The 24889-nt window shown below is 40.4% G+C and overlaps 1 protein-coding gene across 3 annotated transcripts in view; it reads left to right on the top strand.

Moving 5' to 3' along the window:
• sash1b (SAM and SH3 domain containing 1b) overlaps positions 1-17542 on the top strand; it is a 152389-nt gene extending 134847 nt beyond the window's left edge. For all 3 annotated transcript variants that reach the window (XM_039673206.2, XM_039673209.2, XM_039673207.2), the window contains 12 exons: positions 396-528; positions 945-1339; positions 2274-2348; positions 2456-2599; positions 3067-3199; positions 4769-4938; positions 5021-5230; positions 6785-6935; positions 9095-9217; positions 12628-13343; positions 16150-16281; positions 16704-17542. In XM_039673206.2, coding sequence (XP_039529140.2) covers positions 396-528; positions 945-1339; positions 2274-2348; positions 2456-2599; positions 3067-3199; positions 4769-4938; positions 5021-5230; positions 6785-6935; positions 9095-9217; positions 12628-13343; positions 16150-16281; positions 16704-16745 — 2424 coding nt within the window. In that variant the 3' untranslated portion in view covers positions 16746-17542. The remainder of the gene's footprint in view (positions 1-395; positions 529-944; positions 1340-2273; positions 2349-2455; positions 2600-3066; positions 3200-4768; positions 4939-5020; positions 5231-6784; positions 6936-9094; positions 9218-12627; positions 13344-16149; positions 16282-16703) is intronic.
• Positions 17543-24889: the final 7347 nt, after the last annotated feature.

The following is a 24889-nucleotide window of genomic DNA, read 5'->3' as shown; positions in this document are numbered from 1 at the left end:
GATATGGTTTACGGTCCAACAGGTGAAAACGCATCCCTTAGTAAAGTAGTACCACACCTCTCTGTAGTAGTAACACTTAGGATTTGAGGAATAATTCATGTCTGGAGCACAAACTTTGCAGGACAAGTTACATGTTATAAGTAAATGAGTCTGTTTTTATCATTTGCATTTGGAGGATTTTGGTTTACCATATACTAAAGACCAGACCACTGAAAGTATGTGGTCAATAATGAGTCAAAATACTTTCCATTACATGTAAAGTACCTTGCATGTGGTGAACCATTTTTCATTATTTGATATTTTATTGTTCTACGTTTTGTTTTGTTTGATTGGATATTTTGTTGCTTTCTATGTATTTTGCTTATTTTGTTGTCTATTGTTTATTATATGTACAGTCGAGAGAACAGTCAGAGGACGAACTGGAAGAGTCCATCACCTTTCGCCGACTTCATAAACTCGTTAATTCAACTCGACGTGTGAGAAAGAAGTTAATCAGAATTGATGAGGCCAAAAAACACGGATCGAAAGGTGAGATATGACCACATTTCATTGAACTTTTCACAATCATATGTGCTCATGTCACAAATCACACCTGTGCAGATGTATGCAGAACATCTAGGATAAGAAACCTTTTTACAGTAATAGAAAAATCACTGTGGGGTTAATTCGATGTTTCACAATTGGCATGTTTGATTTGATTAAAACAAACTCTGATGCGATGTCTCTGCGGTTCATTTGAAAAAATGAGTCTCAGTCCTTTTCCAAACAAACTCTGGTATGTTACGATTGAAATATGAACGCAACATGGACCAAAGACATGTAAACGAACCAAAAACAGGACGTGATGTCACAAGATGTGTCCCTGAATGGAACGAATGCTCATGCATGCATTAAGAAAGTAAATGGGGTCAACAGTTTTCAGGTTGACTGTGTTTCTCCTCCAGACCCCGTGAGTCCTGAAGCGTTCCCGTCGGGCGAGGAGGGCTTCTCTCTCTACTCTGGGGTGCACAAACGTCTGGCCGTGTCTCAGGGTGACGGTCTGAGCTTCGTGCTTCATGAACAGCTGTCTCTGGACAGAGACTCGGACAGTCTGACCACGTCTCCCTCGTCCAGCAGCTTAGACACCTACAGCGGCCACAAGCTCTTCAAAGGCTTCGGTAAGTGCAGCGGCAGTCAGGGGCCGGAGTCGACGTCTGGACCCGGCGGAGCAGTTTCTGGGCTGGACGCAGGCAGCGGTTCCTCCTTCTCTGAGGCAGACGGTGAAGTCGAGCCCAGGATGTCCCGCTCTGTGACCGACGGGGAGATGAGACGAGCCCTGAGCCCATCGAACTACCATGGTGTGAGTATAAGCGCTGTTTTGTTTTGTGTTTTGTTTAATTATTTATTTTATTAATGTTTCTTTTTTTTATGAGCCCAGAACCCCTCTAACTACCATGGAGTGAGTACAAGTACTGTGTTTTGTTTTATTTTATTTTTTATCCACCACAACGGTTTTATTTTATTTCATTTTATGTTATATTTTTAATGTAATTTAATTTAATTATTTAATTAATATATATATATATATAATATATATATATATATATATATATATATATATATATATAGTAATTAATTAAATTTTGTTTTAATTTATTATTTCATTAATTTGTCTATGTATATATATATATATATATAGTAATTAATTAAATTTAATTAAATGTAATTTTATTTAATTAATTTGTGTATATATATATAGTAATTAATTAAATTTATTTAAATTTAATTTAATTATTTTATTTACTTAATTTGTGTATATATATATATATATATATATATATAGTAATTAATTAAATTTATTCAAATTTAATTGTATTTTATTATTTTATTTAATTTATATATATTTACAGTATATATATATACATATATATATATATATATATATATATATATATATATATATATTAAATTAAATAATAAAATAAAATTAAAAATATAAAATAATAAAATAAAACTGTTGTGGTGGATAAAAAATAAAATAAAACAAAACACAATACCTGTACCTGGACAATATATATATATATATATATATATATATATATACACACACACGCACACGCACACGCACACACACACTCACACACACACACACACACATATATATATATATATATATATTTCTTTTTTTATGTAAGGAATAAATGTAATTTAAGTCATAATTCACTGAAAATTGTACTTGTATAAGATTTAAATGTAAAGATATAACTTGAGCCAAACTCTTCTTTGTGTCACAGAGGACCTGTAGCTTTGGAGGGTTTGATCTCACAAGCCGATCTGTGTACATGGGCAACAGCAGCTTTGACCCCACAGTAAGGACACATTGGAAAATTGCTTCGAAAAATCTATTCAGCTCCTTGCATGCCGTTTTTATAATTTTAGGAGATTTTGAAGTTGCACATTCTGTCATGTCTTGCAGAAAGAAAACGGCAACATCAGCATGAGAGACGCATCCAGATCTCCAACACCTTCCCGTATCTCTCTGGGGAAGAAGGTGAAATCTGTTAAGGAGACCATGAGGAAACGCATATCCAAGAAATATAATGCCTCTCCATCAGAGCAGGTGATTGTGTGATGAGGATTCATGTATAATGCAGATCACTGAAGGGACTACTGAGTAACCATTTCAGCAATTCCAATATAGCAAATCTGTCATTTTTCTCGAAGCAGAATGCAGTTTGACCTTAAAAAGGTCAGGGATTTTTGTGTATGCTAGGGTGTTTGGGCTAGTTACTAAATGATTGTCAAAGTGTCATTTTTTATCTATTTACCAAGCAAAATTCCTGAGGTCTGCTTGCTTAAACACTAAAACCTAGGGTTAGGAAGTTGTTCGATATCTTACTCCAATATGAGCAACAGTAATAGTGATATTTCACTTGGCAAACACCATTTATCTTGGAACCAAATTACATTTGAGTCATTTAGTCAACACCTGTAGAATATGCTTTCGTTCATTACAGCTTGATTTCTGTGTATCTAGCGCCCTCTGTGGGCCTTGGTATTGATTTCATTGTGTTGTGTTTGACTCAGTCAAGCCCCAGCAGAGCTCCCAGCAGCCCTCAGTCTCCTCACACCGACACAGACTCTCTGGAGAAACCCAAACTCAAGGCTGGAGGATCAGTGGAGAGTTTGAGGAGTTCCCTCAGCGGTCAGAGCTCCATGAGTAAGTGTGTGTGGAAATGCTTCACTATACTTGTGAAAGTGTCAGATAAAATAAACAAATATAGATTTATAACATTAAACCTTATTAAAGTATATAAATGTAAAAAATATACAAATATAATTTAAAAGCCAAAAAGGGAACAATGATCATCCCCAAGTTCATAAATGGCCATTCTATGTTTTTGTGTATTACCGGTATGTTTTCATTCAAATATTAAAAAGCCAAAAGGTGTCTGTATAATATATAAGTATAATACAGAGTTTTTATTATCAAGTAAAACTATTTTTTTTAATTAAGTACTAAAATGACTAAAACTAAAAAATACGAATAAAATATATGTATAACACAGTGGTGTTATTGTTAACTAAAACTATATATAAAAAAACTGAAATAAAATTTAAATTGAAATACTTGCCAAAAAGTAAAATAAATAGAAATAAACAGTTTAATATAATTATATATAAAAATATATAATTTAATATAAATATAAAGATATATAAAGATTTTTAATCTAAGATTAAAATCAAAACTGAAATACGAAATCTCTTTAAAAATGTTATACAATAATAAATACAGTTATATAATAAAATAGTATATAATCAATACTATAACAACAGAAAATGTATAAAAGTATAATGGATACTGAATGTATTGTTAACTAAAACTATAAAAAAAAAAACTGAAATAAAATTGGAATAGTTGCTAAAATTACTAAAACAGAAATCAAAATAAACTAAAGCTAAATAGTAAAAATAAAAATAAATAAATAAATTCAAATGACAAAAGCCCATAATAGATATGTATAATACTGTGTTGTTGTTTTTTTACTAAAACTAAAGCTATTAAAACTGTTTTCATAACAAAACGAAAAATTATCAATTTTGCCTTATTACCTGAAATAAAAGTAAAATAAGTCGAAATAAACTGTTTAATATATAACTATATATAAAAATATATCATTTCATATAAATAGAAAAATAAAAAATAATCAAATCAAAACTGAAATACAATCTATTTAAAAATGTTATATTATTATAACATGGTATTATGGTATTATTATATGTAATAATAAATACAATATATAATCAATACTAAAACAACAGAAAATGTATAAAATAATAAAGTATAATGAATACTGAATGTTTAAGTATAATATAACAATAGATTAATAGATAATAAAAAAGCCTGCTGGTCATCATGCAAAATAAACCTGACAGGGGGATGTTATAATTGGTGTTATAATTTAATTACTTTGTGAAAATCATTTGCTGACTGTATATTATTTTACTTATAATCTGACATTAAATATTGTTTGTTTGTTTCGAGAAGAAATTGAAATTAATAGTGTTATATAGTTTTGTTATAGTGCAGAATTGACAAGAAATGGATATTTATTAAAAAACGGAAAGAAAAAACAAACAAACAAAAAAAACCCTTATGGTGTCAGATGATACTAAATGATTAGCGTATTCATATACCACGGTATACACAGTACTTTAAAGAATACCAGGGTTGATCCACGGTGCTTTTTATCAGTAGATGTGTTTAAATCAGAAGTTGTTTTGGCAGGCGGTCAGACGGTCAGCACCACAGATTCATCCACCAGCAACCGAGAGAGTGTGAAATCAGAAGACGGAGAGGAAGACGAGCTGCCGTACAGAGGACCGTTCTGTGGCCGCGCTCTCGTACACACGGACTTCACCCCGAGCCCGTACGACACCGACTCCCTCAAACTCAAGGTCACACAGATGCGTTCTCATAAATAACTCCAGCAGCGCCAGTTCCTTTGCTCTGCATCTAAAGCACGCGTTTGCCTTGCAGAGAGGAGATATGATCGACGTCATCAGTAAGCCGCCCATGGGCACGTGGATGGGGCTGCTGAATAACAAGGTGGGAACATTTAAGTTCATCTACGTGGAGACGCTAAACGAGGAAGAGGAGAAACCCAAACGCAGTGTGAAGAAGAGGAGGAAGAGCCATCCTCCCAAACCGACCTCTGTAGAGGAGCTTCTGGAGCGCATCAGTCTCAAAGTAATGTCTCGTCTAAACTACAAAAACACAACAATGCTCCGTTCAGTTGATATTAAAAATACTAAAATTTTAGTATTATTTATACACTATTATAGTATATCAATATATTGGCCTTTATATTATACATTCGGTTTTCATTTTAATTTGTTACATTATAATTTTCACATGTCATTTTTTTTATTAGTCAATTCGTTACATACTTTTGTTGTATGCTTTTGTCATTTTTAATTGTGTTTAATTTATTTTTTATCTCAGTTGTAGTTTTAGTTCAGGTTTATTTCATTTCCAGCTAGTAATTTTAGTGCTAAACTAAATTTAAGCTTTTTATCTGATATTTAGAATTTATTTTATTTAATTTTTACATTTTAAACTTTCTTTAGTGTGCAATGTTGCTGTTTGAGTGCCTCCTTTGTAGTCTCTTTCCAGGAATGAACACGTCACAATATTCCTCATTTAAACAATTCCTGGCCGAGACATAAAGGAGTGGGGCCTGGTTGAGTTAGTTAGTAGTGTTTTGACCTTAGACTGTAAAAAAATATGGACTTAGTGTCCGTGGCGTCACAGAAAAAAGCATTTCTGAAGCCTAAAGCCGGGCAGAGCCATCTTGGCAGCGACAAGTCACTCCTGGATAACTGAAAATGGGCAAAGAGGCAGGACGTGGGTGGAGCTGAGGAGCCTGGTTGCTGAAACCACGCCCACCTAGCTTGACGTGACGTGAACGAGTTAGCTCAGGCTTAGAGAGCTAATGTTATATGCTACTAGCAGTGCCAAGTCTGCGACTGCACAGGGGCTCGCGTTAAAGTTTTAACATGCATTTTGTAGGGATGGGCAACGATTAATTTGTGTAAATGTGTTATTAATATATCAAATATTTATATTTATATATAATATTAATTGTGAATAAATGTATATAAAATATATACATGAACATTTTTCTTAAATATATACATGCATGTGTGGGTATTTATATATACAAATTAATTATACACACACATATATTATGTAAACACAAACTTTTATTTTGGATGCGATTAATCGCGATTAATCGTTGCCCATGCCTAGTGTATGGAATTGACTACTTTTTGGAGCCTGTCTCTAGTGGCCAGTCGATGAATTGCAGTTTAATTCACTTCCTTATTGGTTTCAAAAGAGAGAAAGGGAGGTTGCCGCTTGGTTGAAACTCGTGGTTATGGTATGAAAACTCTTGGTATCGTAACATCTCCCAAACACGCTCGAAACTGTTGACCAATCATAGTACGCCGGACCAGTCAACCAATTAGAGCACATTCTACTTTTCAGAGGGAGGGGCTTAGAGACTGGAACTTAACGGGTGCGTCTCCAAAAAGCATCATTAGCCAACTGTGGTCACAAGTTCTATTTTATCGTGTTAATAACTCGCGACCATATTTGACTTCAGGAAACACTCGGGTTACTGACCGACTGGGAAGAGAGGTGCTGCAACAATGTAAAAATAATGTGTTTTTTGAACATTTAAGCATGAAAACAAAATTTAGTTGTAATACACAATAATAACCCTGGTTCCTCATCCTGCAGGAGCACATGCCCACGTTCCTGTTTAACGGCTACGAGGATCTGGACACGTTTAAGCTGTTGGAGGAGGAAGATCTGGACGAGCTGAACATCAGAGATCCTCAGCACAGAGCCGTCCTGCTCACCGCCGTGGAGCTTCTGCAGGAGTGCGACAGTGAGAGACCGACCGCGGCGCAAACACACACACTAAGAGCGTTGCTTTCTGATTGCAATTGGTTTAAAAGTCCAATCCGAATGAAAATGCTCCATGTAAACAACTCAATCTGGAATAAAAATAGCCAAAGCGATTGAAAGGGGTGTGATAAACCTTTTCTAATCCATTCGATAGGACGTGTAAACACCTGATCGGATTGAAAACCGAAAATGGAACGTTTTGTGCATGTCCAATGACGTAGAAATGGCGTAATGACTCTAATAGTTGAATATAATTCTCTTTCCACTCATCATCCGTTAAGTTCTGCAGGACAATGTTGTTCCACAAGTGCTTTCTTCGACTCACACCTTGTTTTGGGCACAGGAAGGAGCGTTTTTTATGGCACAAAGCTTCGTGAGCTCATTGTCTTCTAAATAGGATCTGAAATAAATAAATAAGTCTGCTTTTTAAAACAAAGAAAATGAGGATGGAGAGAGTATGTGTCAACAGTGGGAAACTCTGTATTCGTGCAGTATGCGAAGCTTGTGACACATAAACACACACATCAACAAGATCACTTTATTTAGCCTTCATGTAAACACTAGTTCAGATTCAATCAGAATGACTTATAAAAGAGATGTTTTACTGTTCTGCCCGATTAACCGCTAATTTTAACAGTGCTAACAATAGAATTAGTGAGAAATATATCAGCACCATATTTAAGTCACTAAAAGAATTTATTAGTCTCTATAAAAGTCTAATATATACACTAGTGTTTACCATTTCAGGTCAGTAAGTTTTGAAATAAAGAAATCATTTATTTTATTCAGCAATACAGACCGTAAAGACATAATGTTATCAAATGTTTGTATTTCAAATAAACACTAAACGTCAAAGAATCATGAAAAAAAAAATTATGTTTTTTGGACTCCAAAATTTCTGTAGGATCATGTGAGACTGGAATAAAGATGCTGAAAATTCAGAGTTACCATCACAGAAATAAATGACGTTTTAAAATGTATTTTAATAGAAAAGTGATAATTAAACAATAAACAAATTGTAACAATTCTTTACAATATTACTGTATTTTTGATGCAGCCTTGGTGAGCATAACAAACGTTTAAAATAATTTCAACAGTAGGAATTTATACTATTGGTATATATTTATAATAGTAAATATTTTTATTGAATAAGATATAAGATATAAGATTCATATATATATATATATATATATACTGTATATATATATACAAAGTAAAAACAAATATTTTTTACAAATATTTTAAATAATATTTACTTCAAAATTGTCAGTCAGTAAAGGAATGTAAAAATATATTACTGTAATAATATTACTATTGTAATACCCAGATACATTACATATGTGTTTATTTCTCATTAAAATATTCCCGAAAACTTTTAATGTAAAATCTTGTATATTAAATTAAAAATTAATGTTTGCTCTCAAACTGTTTACTTTTTTGTGAGAGGAAAAAAAGGAAAATATGATAAGTTAAGAAGCAAAATTTCAGCTAAATGTTACTATGTCACTCCTACATTCAATGTATTACATAAAATTGTATTTGGTATTTGTATTTGATTTGGTTTGACATTCATTTTTATTTTGTTTTTGCTTTGCTATATATGCATCATAAAGCATGTACATGCATTTATATGAACTATATGCATTGCAAACATTTATTATAGGCCATATCCAACATTCCATTTCATACAATATGTAACAGAACATTGCGTCTACAGCATATATACATGTATATATATATATATATATATATATATATATATATATATGAAGAGTTCAGATGCAAAAGCCTCTAAATGCCATTTGAAATTTTCTTCTAAAATGACCATTTTTATCAAGCTTGTATATTTAAGTTCAGTAATTTCACTTAAATGGCAATGATAATTACCTATTAATTGTTATTTAAGTGAAATTACTGAACTTAAATATACAAGCTTGATAAAAATGGTCATTTTAGAAGAAAATTTCAAATGGCATTTAGAGGCTTTTGCATCTGAACTCTTCATATATATATATATATATATGTATATAAATTATCAGTCATACCAAAATACTAAAATGGAACCAAATTCCATCCACATTTTAGACTTCATAAGCCTCATATCTTTTAATAAAGAACTAAAATGGTGTTTTTGTTCAGGTAACAGTGACCCGGAGCGCGAGGGATCATCTGGAGAGAAGCTTCTGTCCGAGGGCAGCGTCCTACCAGGAGACTCCCCTCGAGACTCGGGCTGTTACGAGAGCAACGAGAACCTGGAGAACGGTAATGACAGCCTTCCTCACCTGTGACTCTCCAGCCCTCCTCTTCCTCCTCTCTGTGATCTCTGCATGCTCCAGAATACAGTCCTCTGCTTTCACTCCTCTCTCTGCTGTGAGGACGACACCTGCTTTCATTCCCAGCTTTCAGCGGACCAGAGCATCTCTCATCCACAGCATCAGTTACTTGTGACGTGACTTTGCATTGAGATTTCACCTCAGTCCCATTTCCATTCGAGAACCGAGTTTCTACCGTGTTGCGTGATTTGCCGAATTTGTGTTGAACCAAAAAGAGTGAAGAAGTTTGGTCCTAAATCAACATTATTCACTGTTACAGCTTGAAATTCTGATCACATAAATGTTCAATATCATTTGCTTTGGTTTAGACCAGTGTTTCCCAACACTGCACGTATTCTTTGTCTCCCTAATCAAACACACCTGATTCAACTCATCAGCTCATTAACCCATCTGATTATGAGCTGATGAGTTGAATCAGGTGTGTTTGATAAGGGAGACAAAGAATTCGCGCAGTGTTGGTGTGCCGCCAGGAACAGGGTTGGGAAACACTGGTTTAGACGAACAAAAGAATCCTAGTCATAACATGCTCATGTTAAAGGAAAACTTCAGTCAATTTTAACACTGAGCTCATTTTTTTGTACATTTGGAGTGCTGTCAGTACAGACAGAAACGTCAAAAATCGGTGTTGCCTACACCGTGTTATCGTCTCTTTAAAATCCGCACCCTGTTGACTTCAATGGGGCATGTTCTAAACCTGCTTTTTAGCCTCTTAACATCCTTGATTTGTCATTACGAGTGCACAGCCATGTGGGTGGTGTTATTAAGAGTGACCACGGTCAATCTGACTGCAGTAGACGTGAAAGATATGAATAAAAATGATGTTAATTCAGCCAGCGCACATACCTCTATTTGCTTCCTGTTATCGGTCGAAGCCCACAGTAGTCGATTGTCGAGTTCACGCGCGCAATCATTGGTGAATATCATCTCAAACCTTCCACCGTGTGGTGTTCTGAAAATATCAGCTCAAATAGATAGTTCATCCGAATCAGATGTTGAACACATGGAGGAGGTTTGAGATGATATTCACCAATGATGCCGCACGTGAACTCGACAATCGACTACTGTGGGCTTCGACCGAAAACAGGAAGCAAATAGAGGTATGTGCGCTGGCTGAATTAACATCATTTTTATTCATATCTTTCACGTCTACTGCAGTCAGATTGACCGTGGTCACTCTTAATAACACCACCCACATGGCTGTGCACTCGTAATGACAAATCAAGGATGTTAAGAGGCTAAAAGCAGGTTTAGAACATGCCCCATTGAAGTCAACAAGGTGCGAATTTTAAAAAGACGATAACACGGTGTAGGCAACACCAATTTTTGTCATTTTTGTCTGTACTGACAGCACTCCAAATGTACAAAAAAATGAGCTCAATGTTAAAATTGACCGGAGTTCTCCTTTAATAGCCCTTGTGAAGAGTTGACGATGTCATTATTTTTTTTTTTTGCTTGTGCTTGCGAGACGTTGCTGTTTGTGTGTGTATATTTTTCTAGTAAAAATACTATGATGTTGCACAATATCTTTAAATGTGCCTAAAAATCATTTGTGATATGCAAACGTATGAGACTAAAGTAGATATATTTACAAAACAAACAAAAAAAGTCTATACATCTTCCTCCAGAGGTAGAGACAAGAGATATAGTACAATCATAGCTGCTATGACATCATGAGATATTCAATATGAGATACAGTGAAACTCATGAAAACATGTCCAGGTCACATTTCACCCCAAAATCAACTTGGAGAAATACTAAATTAAAAGAAAAGGCCTGTTTTAAGCCAATTTTTCCTTTTTCATATATAGTTAACACATTTTACCCTCAAATGTATGTTTACATAAATGCTAAATTACTATTTAAAAGTAAAATTCTCATTACAGTTTTTTCGATAACTATTATTTTTAGTGGTATACTTGTCATTATTATAATACATTGTTTTTTTTATTAGCTATAAATTAAAGCAGTGCACTACAACCGTGTTAATACTTTAATACATTTTTATAATATTATTTAATTCTAACATAAAAATGTATAGGAATTCAATAGAAATATTAATTGAAATTGTCTAGTAATATTGTAATATTATGGATTATATTGATAGTAGGTTTAATCAGATATAATAATTAGTTAATTTTTGCATTACATTAATATGGATATTATTTTTTTTTTTTACAGTTTGAGGGTGTGTTTAATGACAATCTCACAGTGCAACAAGTTCATAATGGAGTGATCGTTTTTGTTAAGCAAAAATGTAACTTTTTTTTATTTTTTTCTTTGATTTTGGGATTACATTTGACCCGGAAATGTTCTTAAGGTTTTGAAAGACAAATGTCTTACATGTTCTTTTGCAACTGTGGCTAAGCGTATAGAGTCCATGTACATGGACCCGACTGAAACTCTGAGCTCTGTGTGTGTGTCGCTGACCGAAGGAGAGATGTCAGTCAATGTCATTACAGAAGCTATGGAATAAAATACTCTATGATCTCTTCATCTGAATCACCTGCTTATTCCTGTCTGCTCCTGTCCTTTTCCATCCAGTACATTCTGTTCATTCTTAAACTAGAGATCTCATCACTATGCTCAGCAAATCAGTTTCTCTTTGCATGACCTTTTCCGTCAGTCTATGATCTGTCTTTATGCTGCTGTTTAAAAGATTTGCTTACTGTTTTTTAAAGAAGTCGCTTATGCTCACCAAGACTGCATTTATTTGATCAAAAATACAGTAAAAAGTGTCATTTATTCCTGTGATGACAAGCTGAATTTTCAGCATCATTACTCCAGTCTTTTGTGTCACATGATTATTCAGCGCAGTCTCATCCCAAGACTTCATATAACTGACGCCTTGGGACGTGTTTTGACCATACGTCAACTTCCGCCTTTTTAGGGTACAACGTCGGTTAGATGACGTTATCGGATCCTAACCCTACCCAAGAGCTAAACCTACCCCGTCACCTAACCGACGTTAAAGGTAAAGCGTCAATTGTATGACGGCTCGGGATTGTCATGTAACCGACGTTTAAGGGTACCCTAAAAGGCGGATGTTGACTTATGGTCAAAAGACGTCCCAAGACGTCAGTTATATGACTTCTTGGGATGAGACTGTGTTAGATTATTTAGAAATGCTCCTCAAGAAACATTTATAACGCTTATCAATGTTGAAAACTGTTTTTTTTTCTCTCTGATGAATAGAAAGTTAAAAAGAACAGCATATTTGAAAAAGAAATTGGTAACATTTTACTTGAAGGGGTGTGCATAAGACTGACTCGTATGACTCATTTTTAACTGTGTTTTGTTGTCATGTTGAATCACATCTTCTCCACGTGAATCTTCCTGTAGGTAAAGGCAAAAAGACGTCTCATTTAAGCAGGTCCTCATCAGGCTTTGAGTCAAGCCATCTCTCCTCCCCTGAGTTTCCCATCCCACCCCTCTGCCATCCCAGCAGGTTGAGCCCAAAAACAAGACCGGACCTTCCACTTCCACTGCAGCTCGACTCCATGCAGGATCTTCATCTGGGAAGGAACCCCTACATCCTCGGAGGAAGACCCCTGAGTCGCAGTTGCGGCGCCCTGGATCATCAGTCCAGTCCAACAGAGCTGTTGAAGCGTTTCTTCTCAGTAGAGGAACTTCATCTGCACGGACAATCGTCTGACGGTACTGAGGAGAATTCAAGTCAAGTACAGGAGAATGTCGAGTCTGAAGAGATCGTATATGGAGCTCAGCCGTCCTCAAGCGTTTCAGTGGTGGAATATGAAGAGGTTCCTGTCGATGATCGTCCTCCAAGCACACAGCGCACGAAACCACCAATTCCTCCAAAACCTCTCCCACTGGCATTATTAAAGAGCAGGGACACTGGCGTCGGGAGAAATGAGGTTTCCACAAGCACATCATCTAAGACGAACTCTGGCCAGGAAGTTCCCAAGAACTCCAAGTCACTCATTTACAGACCGGCCAAGAAAGTTCATTCTGGGAAAATGGCCAACCTGGAGACTTTAGTGGAGGAAAAGTTATCCTCTGATGGCATCGACCTCACAGATGAGCCATATTCTGACAAGGTATCTGTTTTTTTCTGACTTGATTAATGGTATATATTACAGTTGTTGTCTTTGGAGATAACCCTCTGGTGGTTCTTGGTCATTTAGACTCAAAAGTAATGCATTTGGAATTTTTTATTATTATTATTGCTTCATTGGAATGGTACAAAACTTGATGACTTACTGTATGTCCACTTGGTGTATGAACACAAAAAAAATTGTGGACATGAATAAAAAAGGGTAAATAATCTTTGAAAATAGTCACACTTGTGATAGGAAAGGAATGGGAAATATGAAATATTGTATCGGGTACAACAGTGTTGTAGTACTCGAGACTCGTCTCGGACTCGGTCTCGAGACCATATTTTAATGGTCTTGGTCTTGTCATGGACTCGTGTGCATTTGGACTCGGAATTGACTCGTACTCGAACATTTTTTTTTTAGGACTCGGAATTATTCCCAAATCCACTCGAGTTCAATTAAAAATATTTTTCATGATTATTAATGTATGTTAATAAAATATTTCTTTAAATTGATTGACATGGCCAGTGATTAGTGATTTTCTAGTGCGCAACTGCGCATGACAAATTGTAATAAAATTACTTTTAACACCACCTACTATGTGGCCTTTTTACCCTAAACTGATCATATTTTTTAAACTTTACTAAAAAAGTAAATTCAGTTAAAAAAAAAAAAAAAAAAAGGATTTCTCTAAGTAAATAAAAGTAAATTAGGTAATCAACCCTCACTGGTCTCAGTCTCGACTCGGACTCGACCGTCTGTGGTCTCGGACTCGACTCGGACTCGACTCTCTCTGGTCTCGGTGTCGACTCGGACTCGAGTGAGGTGGTCTCGACTACAACACTGGGGTACAATCTACAAATCAGCCACAATGAATGGGGTGGTGATGGCCCAGTGGATAAGACACATGCCTTTGGTGTGAGAGACACAGGTTCGAATCCATTGTGAGACACCAATGTGTCCCTGAGCGAGACACTTAACCCCTAGTTGCTCCAGAGGCGAGCAACCTCTGACATACATAGCAATTGTAAGTCGCTTGTAAGTCAGCTAAATAAAAAAATGTAAATGAAGATTTTGTGTTTAATGTCTAATATATATATATATATATATATATATATACTACGGAGCCCATAAAGGGACATGGTGAAGACAAAAGATATGAATTAGCGGAAAACATATTACTTTTTGTTTGTTAAAAAGGTTTTGCGAGCAATGCCGAGTTTGTCGGGGTAGAGAATGCAAAAGCATTAACATTATTTTTCCTCCCATCACATATTTTTTTCCACCACCATGTCCCTTTAGGGCTTCTGTAATAACCAAATCCAAAACCTAATAAAAGTAAGTAATTATGTCTGAAAATACTCTAAGCATCTAGAGAATGCACGGACATATATTTAATTTGAACACACTGTATTGAAAAGACAATTGGATAAAAACTGTTTTACTATTCTAGCATTTTTATTAAATAGAAATAAATGGTGCATAATTTAGAGGTAAATATTGTAAAATGTGAAAGAATAAATATTATTGAAACAAAATATAGTGCAATTATTTCATAAAAAATGTTTTACACTTATTGTCTTCGGTCTGTTTTGATTGCCAAGGATGTGACCCTTAGCCTTTCAAAGTGTTCTCTATATTCAAATAAAGAACAAATGCAGGCGGTTGACACATAGAAAATATCATCTTTGCCGATAAAAAAAAAATGGTTGTATTCTAACTAAAGCAAAGACTATAGATATAGAAAGATGCTCCACTCGTATTACTCATGAATGGGAAAAACTGCAACGCGCAACATGGTGGAATAGTCCCGCCTTCTAAGTAAAAGAGCCAATCGCTGATTGGTAAAGTCATAACATCACTGCACCTGCCATTTCAAGCTTCGGTTCCCCCCCAAAAAAGCTTTTTTATGGCTATTTGAGCATAAGAAACAACATTTATTAGACAGTTAATCTGACAGATTTTGTTGCTGATTTGAAAAAGTTTTTGAGATTTCAGGATTCCCCCATTCAAATAGATAGAACATTGTATTGGATGCCCGAAAGTGCTGCCTGGAGGCATTGCAAATATGGCCGCCGAGTGAACAGACTTTCCTTGAAAGGGACTTTGACCAAAGACTACAGAATAGCACAAAACTCATCACTCATATTGTTTTGAATGGGAAAAAGTGTAACGCTCAACATGGTGGAATAAGTCCCGCCTTCTAAATAAGAGCCAATGGCCGATTGGTAAAGTCATCGTGTCACTGCATCTGCCGTTACTAGAAACAGTTAGATGCGAGTTCCACTGCGCATGCGCATTAGCTTGATCCAGCCTGGAAAAATATTAGTTTTCTTTCACGATTTGAGCGTTTAAAAACAAAATGTATGAGAGTGTTGTTGCCATATTTCGTTGGTGATTTTAAATATAAATTTAATCGCGAGCTTGGTGAACAGTTTTGGAGAATTTGATGTTTCCCCATTCAAAAAGAAGCTGCATTTGCATGCCAGAGAGGCGTTTCAAAGATGGCTGCCGAGTGAAATGACAAGTCTTAAAGGGACGTTGGTTATATTCAACTTTCTGAAAACAAAACAGGGACTTTTCTTTGACTAAAGTTTCAGCTATCTCATAACCCCTCACACAAGGGCTTGTCAGTGTTGGCGTCTGTTGTTGTTGCAGTCTTCTGTATTTTGTTGTGGTTTCTACAGTGACACAATGGCCTTGGCTAGTGTTGCCACCTTGTGGAATAACTGATTAGTGCAAAGCAAATTCTGTGCGATCTGTGCGTACAAAGTACTATAGTTTCTTGATCTCTCTTGTGTTTCAGCATGGCCGTTACGGAGTGCCTTTCTCTCTGATCCAGAGATATTCTGAAGATCTGGACAAACCTTTGGGTGACATTGCCATTCTGATTGATCAGACAAGAGTCCAACGACTTCTAAAGGAGCATCGTATAGCAGTGAGTGTCCTGTCTCGTGATGCCATAGTGTCAAAGGACCCTTTTCACATTTCTGAGTTTCTCTGAAGTGGAAATCATCATAGTTGGGTAAACTTTTAGTGGTGAACGGGAGATATCAGAAAATGTCATTTTTGCACTAATGGCTAAAGGAAAAATCCATGATAGTGTTTCCATGACTCTCCAATAGGGGAAAAAAATATTGAGAGAATCACTCCCTCAACCATGTTCATTTTTTTGTAATTAACTGCCAAGGTAATATTACACAAAAGTTTAGTGTTTTAAATGAAAATATGAGAAACTTTACTAGATTTGTGATGTTGATAACCGTGTTAACGCTTCATCACTGTCTGTGAAAAGGGTCAGTTACACATTCTTTACAAATGTGTCTGACTTTGACTTTCTTTCATATGTTTATATCACAGATCCCATTGAGAGGATTGTCAGAGATATGTGTGATTCCTTGAGCACTTCCGGACAACATCGTACTGATTCCTGAACTGTGGGAGAAGCTTAGGATAATAGCAGCTGATTGATTATAAATCCAGCCGACTCTGAAGTTTAAAGATCATGAATCATTGACTCTACTAGTGGAATTTGACATGCTTTTGATTCACTGGAAAGTTTGTTTCTAATTCAAATTTCTCTTTACCTGTCCTTTTAGGCTTGAGACAGCACCGTAGAAACTGAAGTAGTCTGACATGTATTTGTGGTTTTATTTGAAACCTCCACTAGTGGACACTGAAGAATGATTTGTTTTGAATCAAATTGAATCTGTTATGATCAAAAGGCACCAGTTCCAAATTTGAATCAACTATGTGTTTGTGGAAACCATAAATGTTGCCTTTGGAAATGTATATAATAGTTCATCTGAGTGAAACTTACATTTGCTCTCATTTGTTTTGGATAGATGATCATTATATTGATATTTTATTTTAATAGCAGTTTTTATATTATTTTGTTATCTGCCCAAACTAAAAAGCATGTCTCCTGTAAACTGCATTGTCTTTTATTTTGAGTAATGTTCGTATTGATTTCAAAACATATTTATTTTCTTGCTGTAAAATAGGACATATTATTTGGGGATTTTTGCTTGTAAAATGTTACATAGGCTTCATATTTTAATCAATATCATTCTGTTATGGGATAAAGAAGGGTTCTGTTCTGTTATGTGCTAATGCAAGTTGGTATAAATGAACTGAATGTTTGTTAATGTATTTTCAGAGATGTTTAAAAACTAATAAAGCTTTTGATTCGTTAAAAATCTTGATTAATTATTTGTGTGTGTGTGTGTATATATATATATATATATATATATATATATATACACACACACACACACAACACCACAGTAGATACAGTATAGATAGATAGATAGATAGATAGATAGATAGATAGATAGATAGATAGATAGATAGATAGATAGATAGATAGATAGATAGATAGATAGATAGATAGATAGATAGATACATAGATACATAGATACATAGATAGATACATAGATAGATGTGTTTTGTAAAACTACTTTTAAACTACACATGGGTGCAATGACCAATCATTGGCGTTTTAAAAGTCACCATGCATAGAATTTTCAGTCAAAATATAAATAAGAGATTTATTGTGCATTTTAAACAGCTTAATTGATTACCAATTTGCAAGATGTAAACAACACTGGTCCAGAAACACTTCCTGTATCAGTTTGTAACTATTTTCTTTATTTCACATGTAAAGAAAACATCTTAAAGATGTTTGTTTAACTTTTTTGATTCAGTTTTATATGTTCTGTTGGTTGTATTTTATCCCAGCTTTTATGTAGTGTTAAAAAACTGAAACAGGAAGTGCTTCTGGACCATTTTTGTTTACATCTTACAAATTGGTCCATTTGCAAACTATTACAGTTAATTAAAAAAAAAAAAAATGATTATATTGTATTATACACCCACCTAAAGGATTATTAGGAACACCATACTAATACTGTGTTTGACCCCCTTTCGCCTTCAGAACTGCCGTAATTCTACATGGCATTGATTCAACAAGGTGCTGAAAGCATTCTTTAGAAATGTTGGCCCATATTGATAGGATAGCATCTTGCAGTTGATGGAGATTTGTGGGATGCACATCCAGGGCACGAAGGTACCATTCCACCACATCCCAAAGATGCTCTATTGGGTTGAGATCTGGTGACTGTGGGGGCCATTTTAGTACAGTGAACTTATTGTCATGTTCAAGAAACCAATTTGAAATGATTCGAGCTTTGTGACATGGTGCGTTATCCTGCTGGAAGTCATCAGAGGATGGGTACATGGTGGCCATAAAGGGATGGACATGGTCAGAAACAATGCTCAGGATGGCCGTGGCATTTAAACGATGCCCAATTGGCACTAAGGGGCCTAAAGTGTGCCAAGAAAACATCCCCCACACCATTACACCACCACCACCAGCCTGCACAGTGGTAACAAGGCATGATGGATGGACGCCAAATTCTGACTCTACCATCTGAATGTCTCAACAGAAATCGAGACTCATCAGACCAGGCAACATTTTTCCAGTCTTCAAAACTGTCCAATTTTGGTGAGCTCTTGCAAATTGTAGCCTCTCTTTCCTATTAGTAGTGGAGATGAGTGGTACCCGGTGGGGTCTTCTGCTGTTGTAGCCCATCCGCCTCAAGGTTGTGTGTGTTGTGGCTTCACAAATGCTTTGCTGCATATCTCGGTTGTAACGAGTGGTTATTTCAGTCAAAGTTGCTCTTCTATCGGCTTGAATCAGTCAGCCCATTCTCCTCTGACCTCTAGCATCAACAAGGCATTTTCGCCCACAGGACTGCCGCATTCTGGATGTTTTTCCCTTTTCACACCATTCTTTGTAAACCCTAGAAATGGTTGTGTGTGAAAATCCCAGTAACTGAGCAGATTGTGAAATACTCAGACCGGCCCGTCTGGCACCAACTATCATGCCACGCTCAAAATGTCTTAAATCACCTTTCTTTCCCATTTTGACATTTAGTTTGGAGTTCAGGAGATTGTCTTGACCAGGACCACACCCCTAAATGCATTGAAGCAACTGCCATGTGATTGGTTGATTAGATAACTTAATGAGAAATTGAACACGTGTTCCTAATTCTTTAGGTGAGTGTATACTGTTCTATCATAATTACAAATGAATATGGTTTAATTAGCTCATATGCAAAGAGTTTGAAGAGTCTTGTGACTTGTGGCCAAATGTCTAGGATAATAATTGTTTACAGTAATTGTACAGTAATTGTTTACTCTCTGACAACATTTTTTGTCCCCAAATCCAATAGATATAAATATATAAATCCTATAGAAATATGTTGTTTGTTTTTTTTTTTTTTTTTTTTTTGTAAATGTAAAAATGTAGGACGTTTTCTGTGATAGGTAAGTTTAGGGCTATGGGCATGGTTCTCAAATGTGGGGAGCAAAAAATATTGAAATAAAAATATTGTTCCCTTTCGTAGTCACTTCGAGTTACGTCAGAAGTGACGGAGATTGGGGGTTTCGCATAGAAAGCCAATCCTCTTCGAGTATTAAAACACGAGCCAATGGCATGCAATGCCTTGGGGCTGCGGAAATTTGCATAGCGTACTCCGCCCTACTCCGTGAGTATAAAAGGAGGAAGTGAACGCAACCGCAGTATGTTTTCGCTTCGGAGCCAAGAGAACCTCTTCACTCCTGAAAGCACTGTTCAAGACTCTTCGAGACGAGCGTCCTCTTCAGTGTTGGTGTGACGGCGGTACCCAGCGAGATTCTGCATCGCCTGCGATCTGAGCAGTGGTCTGCCAGACTTTGCGCTTCTCCCTGGTCGCTTCAGCGCTGAAAGAGTGAATTTCCTCCTCTCATTGAAAGAGCTGCACGCGCACGTCTTTTTAAAGACGGTTCGCCCGTGCTCTTCTGGGTGTGATTGATTTCTGTCGTCATCTGATGGTCACGATCGCTGCTTTGTATGCCTGGGCATTCAGCATGCAGCAGCAGCGTTCGTGGATGACTCATTTTCCTTCTGTGGGAACATGACCATCTCTACACTGAGGTCGAGACTCAATGATCTCACTTGAGTGAGAGTCCCGGTCCCCCCCGCTCGATCGGTTTCCTCCATAGGGGGCCCGTCGACCCGGGGACCTGGTGATTTTACGGTGATGGTGTGGGATAAAGCCCCGACGATTCCTCGGGCCACACCTCCCGCCTCAGTGCGAGAGCCAGCGAGCGTTAGTTCGATTCAGTCGGTTGCTTCTTCGGTGGCACCGGCTGCTTCGGGCAGCGCTCCAGATGATGATGCGATGTCGATCACAGCATCACTAGGCGGGCTTGACTCCTCGGGAAGTGAGGATGCGGCCGCGTTGCCTCCCTCGGGAGCGTCAGCGCCGCCGTGTCTGATCCCGCGATGATGGCCGTGCTATCTCGGGCGTCCGTGAGCATCGGGTGGGGGTGGAACTCCGCCCCATCCCGATCTCTCGCGGCTGAATAATTGGTTTTTGGGTAACGCTGCCGCCTTACGGCCACGGCCAACCCCAATTTCCTTTTTTCCCCGAGTTGCATGCGGAACTGACACGCACTAAAAAATAAATAAATAAATAAAAAAAATAAAAATAAAAAAGCGTGCTTAGTTCCCCGCCCTTCCTCCCCTCGGCGATGCGGCTGTCTGTGGGTACGCTGGGGCTCCCCCGGTCAACCGGCGGTTGCTCTCAGATGCCCCTCCAAAGCCTATGGGTTCTCGTCGTCTATGGCGGCGCGATTCTGTAGAGCGGCGGGACAGGCAGCCTCCGCCCTGCATATGATGAGCACCTACAAAGCTAGCTGCTCAGGAATGTGCACGAGGAGGTGACGGACCAAGCGAGCTGCGAGCCTGTCGCCTACCTTGTCCTTAAACGGGTCACGGAGGCGGTCGCTCGCTCCCTTGGTCAGGTGATGCCCACCGCTGTGGTCCAGGAGCATCATAATGTTCGGCGGTGCGGTCCAGGACTTTGCCCAGCACTTCTCGACCGCCTAGGAGCAGACGAAGGCGGTTTCTCTGCCCCGACGGCCAGCTGCTGCCTCCAACCAGCCGTCGGCTCGGACGCCTCCGCCAGCTCGCCGCCGAGGACGCCCCCCTGCGGCTCCCTTCCCTCCCACGCGGCCCCAGCAGCAGCCTTCAGCCGGTTCGCGTCGCGGAGGAGGCCACAGGTAAGCGTCCCAAGAAAAGAGCCCCCCCTCAGGCCGCGTGCCCCGCTAGACGCCAGGCGAAGCGATGTTCCTGAGGCGGGCCGCTCAGTGATAGTGTCATGGTTTTTCTCAGGAGGCGGTGGCAGGGCCCCTCCTTCCCCGGTGGAGGGCCGGTGGAGAATCTTTTGTTCTAGCTAGCTCCCTGAGCTGGTTGAGGAAAAGCTGACACTGTCATTGAGCACACAGACTGGAATGAGCGCGCACGACGTCCAGTGCGTCGCCCCGTTCATTCCTCTCTGTCTCGGAGGGCGCGGAAGGGTGCGTGTGTCGTCCCCGGCCTACGCCAATCCCTTCCCCCTCTGTCGCCAGACCCCCGGCAGAACAGACCCCCGTGGAACGCTCTGCCTTCCCTGGTCTCTTCTGTCGGGGAGCGGGTTTCGACGGTGCATCCGGACGGGGTAACTCCTGCACGCATGCCGGTCGACCCGCCTCGCTGCCCCTCCGGGGGGACGTCTGTGGTTCGCATGACCCCGTTGGCTCACTTCCTGGAAGCCTGGCTAGCGCTTCCCGGGGTTCCCGCTGGGTCATCAGAACGATCGGATTCGGCTACGCGATTCAGTTCGCACGGTCTCTTCCCCGCTTCAGGGGAGTTCGCTCCACGATGGTTGGTGGCAATGCCCCAGTCTTGAGAGCGGAGATTGCGACCCTGCTGGCGAAGGGTGCAATCGAGACGGTCCCTCCAGCCGAGGTGAGGTCCGGGCTTTACAGCCCCTACTTCATTGTCCCCAAGAAAGACCGGTGGGTTACGACCGATCCTGGACCTGCGCATTTTGAACCGTTCTCTCCATCGACTACCGTTCAAAATGCTCACGGCCAAACGCATTTTCGAATGTGTTCGGTATCAGGATTGGTTTGCAGCGATCGACCTGAAGGACGCGTACTTCCATGTCTCCATTCTCCCTCGACACAGACCGTTTCTTCGGTTTGCCTTCGAGGGCCAGGCATACCAGTACGCCGTTCTCCCATTCGGGTTAGCTCTGTCCCCTCGCGTCTTCACGAAGATCGTCGAGGCAGCCCTTGTTCCCCTTCGCGAACACGGGGTTCGCATCCTGAACTATCTCGACGACTGGCTGTTACTAGCACACTCTCGAGCTCAGGTTTGCGAACACAGAGACCTGGTGCTACGGCACCTAGCCCGTCTGGGCCTTCGGGTCAACCGGGAAAAGAGCAAACTTTGCCCCGTGCAGAGGATCTCTTTTCTCGGCATGGAGATAGACTCGGTCGCCATGTCCGCGCAGCTCACGAACGAGCGCGCGCACTCACTGCTGGCTTGTCTTCGACAGTTCGAGGGCAAGAGTGCGGTTCCACTGAAACTATTTCAGAGGCTCCTGGGGCATATGGCATCCGCGGCCGCGGCAACGCCGCTCGGTTTGCTTCATATGAGACCGCTTCAGCTGTGGCTTCGCGATCGAGTCCCGAGGTGGGCATGGCATCGCGGCTCGCTCCGAGTTCCAGTGACTCCGACGTGCCGCCGATCCTTCTTCCCGTGGTCGAACCTCAGCTTTTTACGGACAGGGTCCCTATTCAGCGAGTTTCCAGGCATCTCGTTGTCTCCACGGATGCGTCTACCACGGGTTGGGGTGCCATGTGCAATGGGCATGGAGCCGCCGGTTCCTGGACAGGAGCCCAGCGCCTCATGCACATCAATTGCCTCGAGCTGTTGGCAGTACGGCTCGCCCGGCACCGCTTCCGAGCGTGCTCTAGGGCCAGCATGTGCTTGTCCGCTCAGACAACACTACGGCAGTAGCGTACATCAACCACCAGGGGGGTCTACGCTCGCGCCGGTTGTCGCAGCTCGCCCGCCACCTCTTGATATGGAGTCAGAAGCACCTGAGGTCCCTTCGTGCAGTTACATTCCTGGAGACCGGAACCGGGCAACCGACGAGCTGTCCCGGGCCCGTCCCATCTCCGGCGAATGGCGACTCCATCCCCAGTCGATCCAGCTGATTTGGGACCAGTTCGGGGAGGCACAGTTAGACCTGTTCGCCTCTCGGGACTCGTCCCACTGCGCCCAGTTTATTCTCTGACCCGCGGCTCTCTCGGCTCGGATGCGCTGGCGCACAGCTGGCCACGGGGCCCACGCAAGTGTGCGTTCCCCCAGTGAGCCTCCTTGCACGGGTGTTGTGCAAGATCAAGGAGGACGAGGAGCAGGTCTTGCTGGTAGCCCCCTACTGGCCCACCAAGACGTGGTTCTCCGAACTCTTGCTCCTCGCGACAGCACCTCCTTGGCCTATTCCTCTGAGACCGGACCTACTCTCTCAGAGACGGGGCACTCTGTGGCACCCTCGTCCCGATCTTGGAGGCTGCGCGTGTGGCTCCAGGACGGGACGAGGCAGGTTTGAGTTCGCTGCCACCTGCGGTGGCGGCAACCATCACTTCCGCAAGAGCGTCGTCCACGTGACACCTTTATGCGTTGAAGTGAAACCTCTTCGTCAATTGGTGTTCTTCTCGCTGAGAAGACCCCCGGAGATGTTCGATCGGAGTCATGCTTCCTTCCTGCAAGAGGGGTTGGAGCGCAGGCTGTCGCCCTCCACCCTTTGGATTTATGTCGCGGCCATTGCCGCGTCTCATGATGCAGTGAAAGGTAAGTCTATGGGAAGCATGACCTGGTCATCAGGTTCCTGAGGGGAGTGAGGGGGCTAAATCCGCCTCCCTCCCCTCCTGCCCTCTGGGGACCTCTCAGTAGACCTGGGTGCTCTGCAGAGGCCTCCCCTGGAGCCTTTGCAGTCGGTAGAGTTTTTGCCCTGTCCTATGTGACAGCACTCCTGATTGCATTGGTATCCATCAGGAGAGTAAGGGACCTGCACGCACTCTCTGTTGACGAAGTGTGCCTGGAGTTCGGGCCGGCTTACTCTCACGTATTCCTGAGACCCCGGCCTGGATATATGCCCAAGGTTCCTACCACTCCCCTCCGGGACCTGGTGGTGAACCTGCAAGCGCTGCCCCTGGAGGAGGCAGACCCAGCCTTGGCACTGCTCTGTCCGGTACGTGCTCTCCGCACCTATGTCGACAGAACGCAGTGTTTCAGGACCTCAGACCAGCTCTTTGTCTGTCATGGGGGGAGCCAGAAGGGAAGGGCTCTCTCAAAGCAACGGCTGTCCCACTGGATAGTGGATGCCATTGCTTTGTCTTACCAGCAGCAAGGCCTTCCGTGCCCCCTTGGGGTGACGGCCCATTCCACTCGGAGTGTAGCCTCCTCTTGGGCTTTAGCGCACGGCGCCTCGCTAACAGACATCTGCAGAGCTGCAGGCTGGGCGACACCCAACACCTTCGCCAGATTCTATAATCTGCGAATTGAGCCGGTATCCTCTCACGTACTCATTTCGGCCAGTTCTGGATCCGCTCAGGTGTCTTCGCTTGCTCGCCACTCCACTCCCCGGACTGGATAAGTGCGATAT

The sequence above is a fragment of the Pimephales promelas genome, chromosome 15, assembly GCF_988280905.1.
Source record: "Pimephales promelas chromosome 15, fPimPro1.hap1.1, whole genome shotgun sequence".
NCBI classification, from domain to species: Eukaryota; Metazoa; Chordata; class Actinopteri; order Cypriniformes; family Leuciscidae; genus Pimephales; species Pimephales promelas.
Note: the sequence above shows the minus strand (reverse complement) of the source record. Positions and strands in the feature narration are given on the sequence as shown.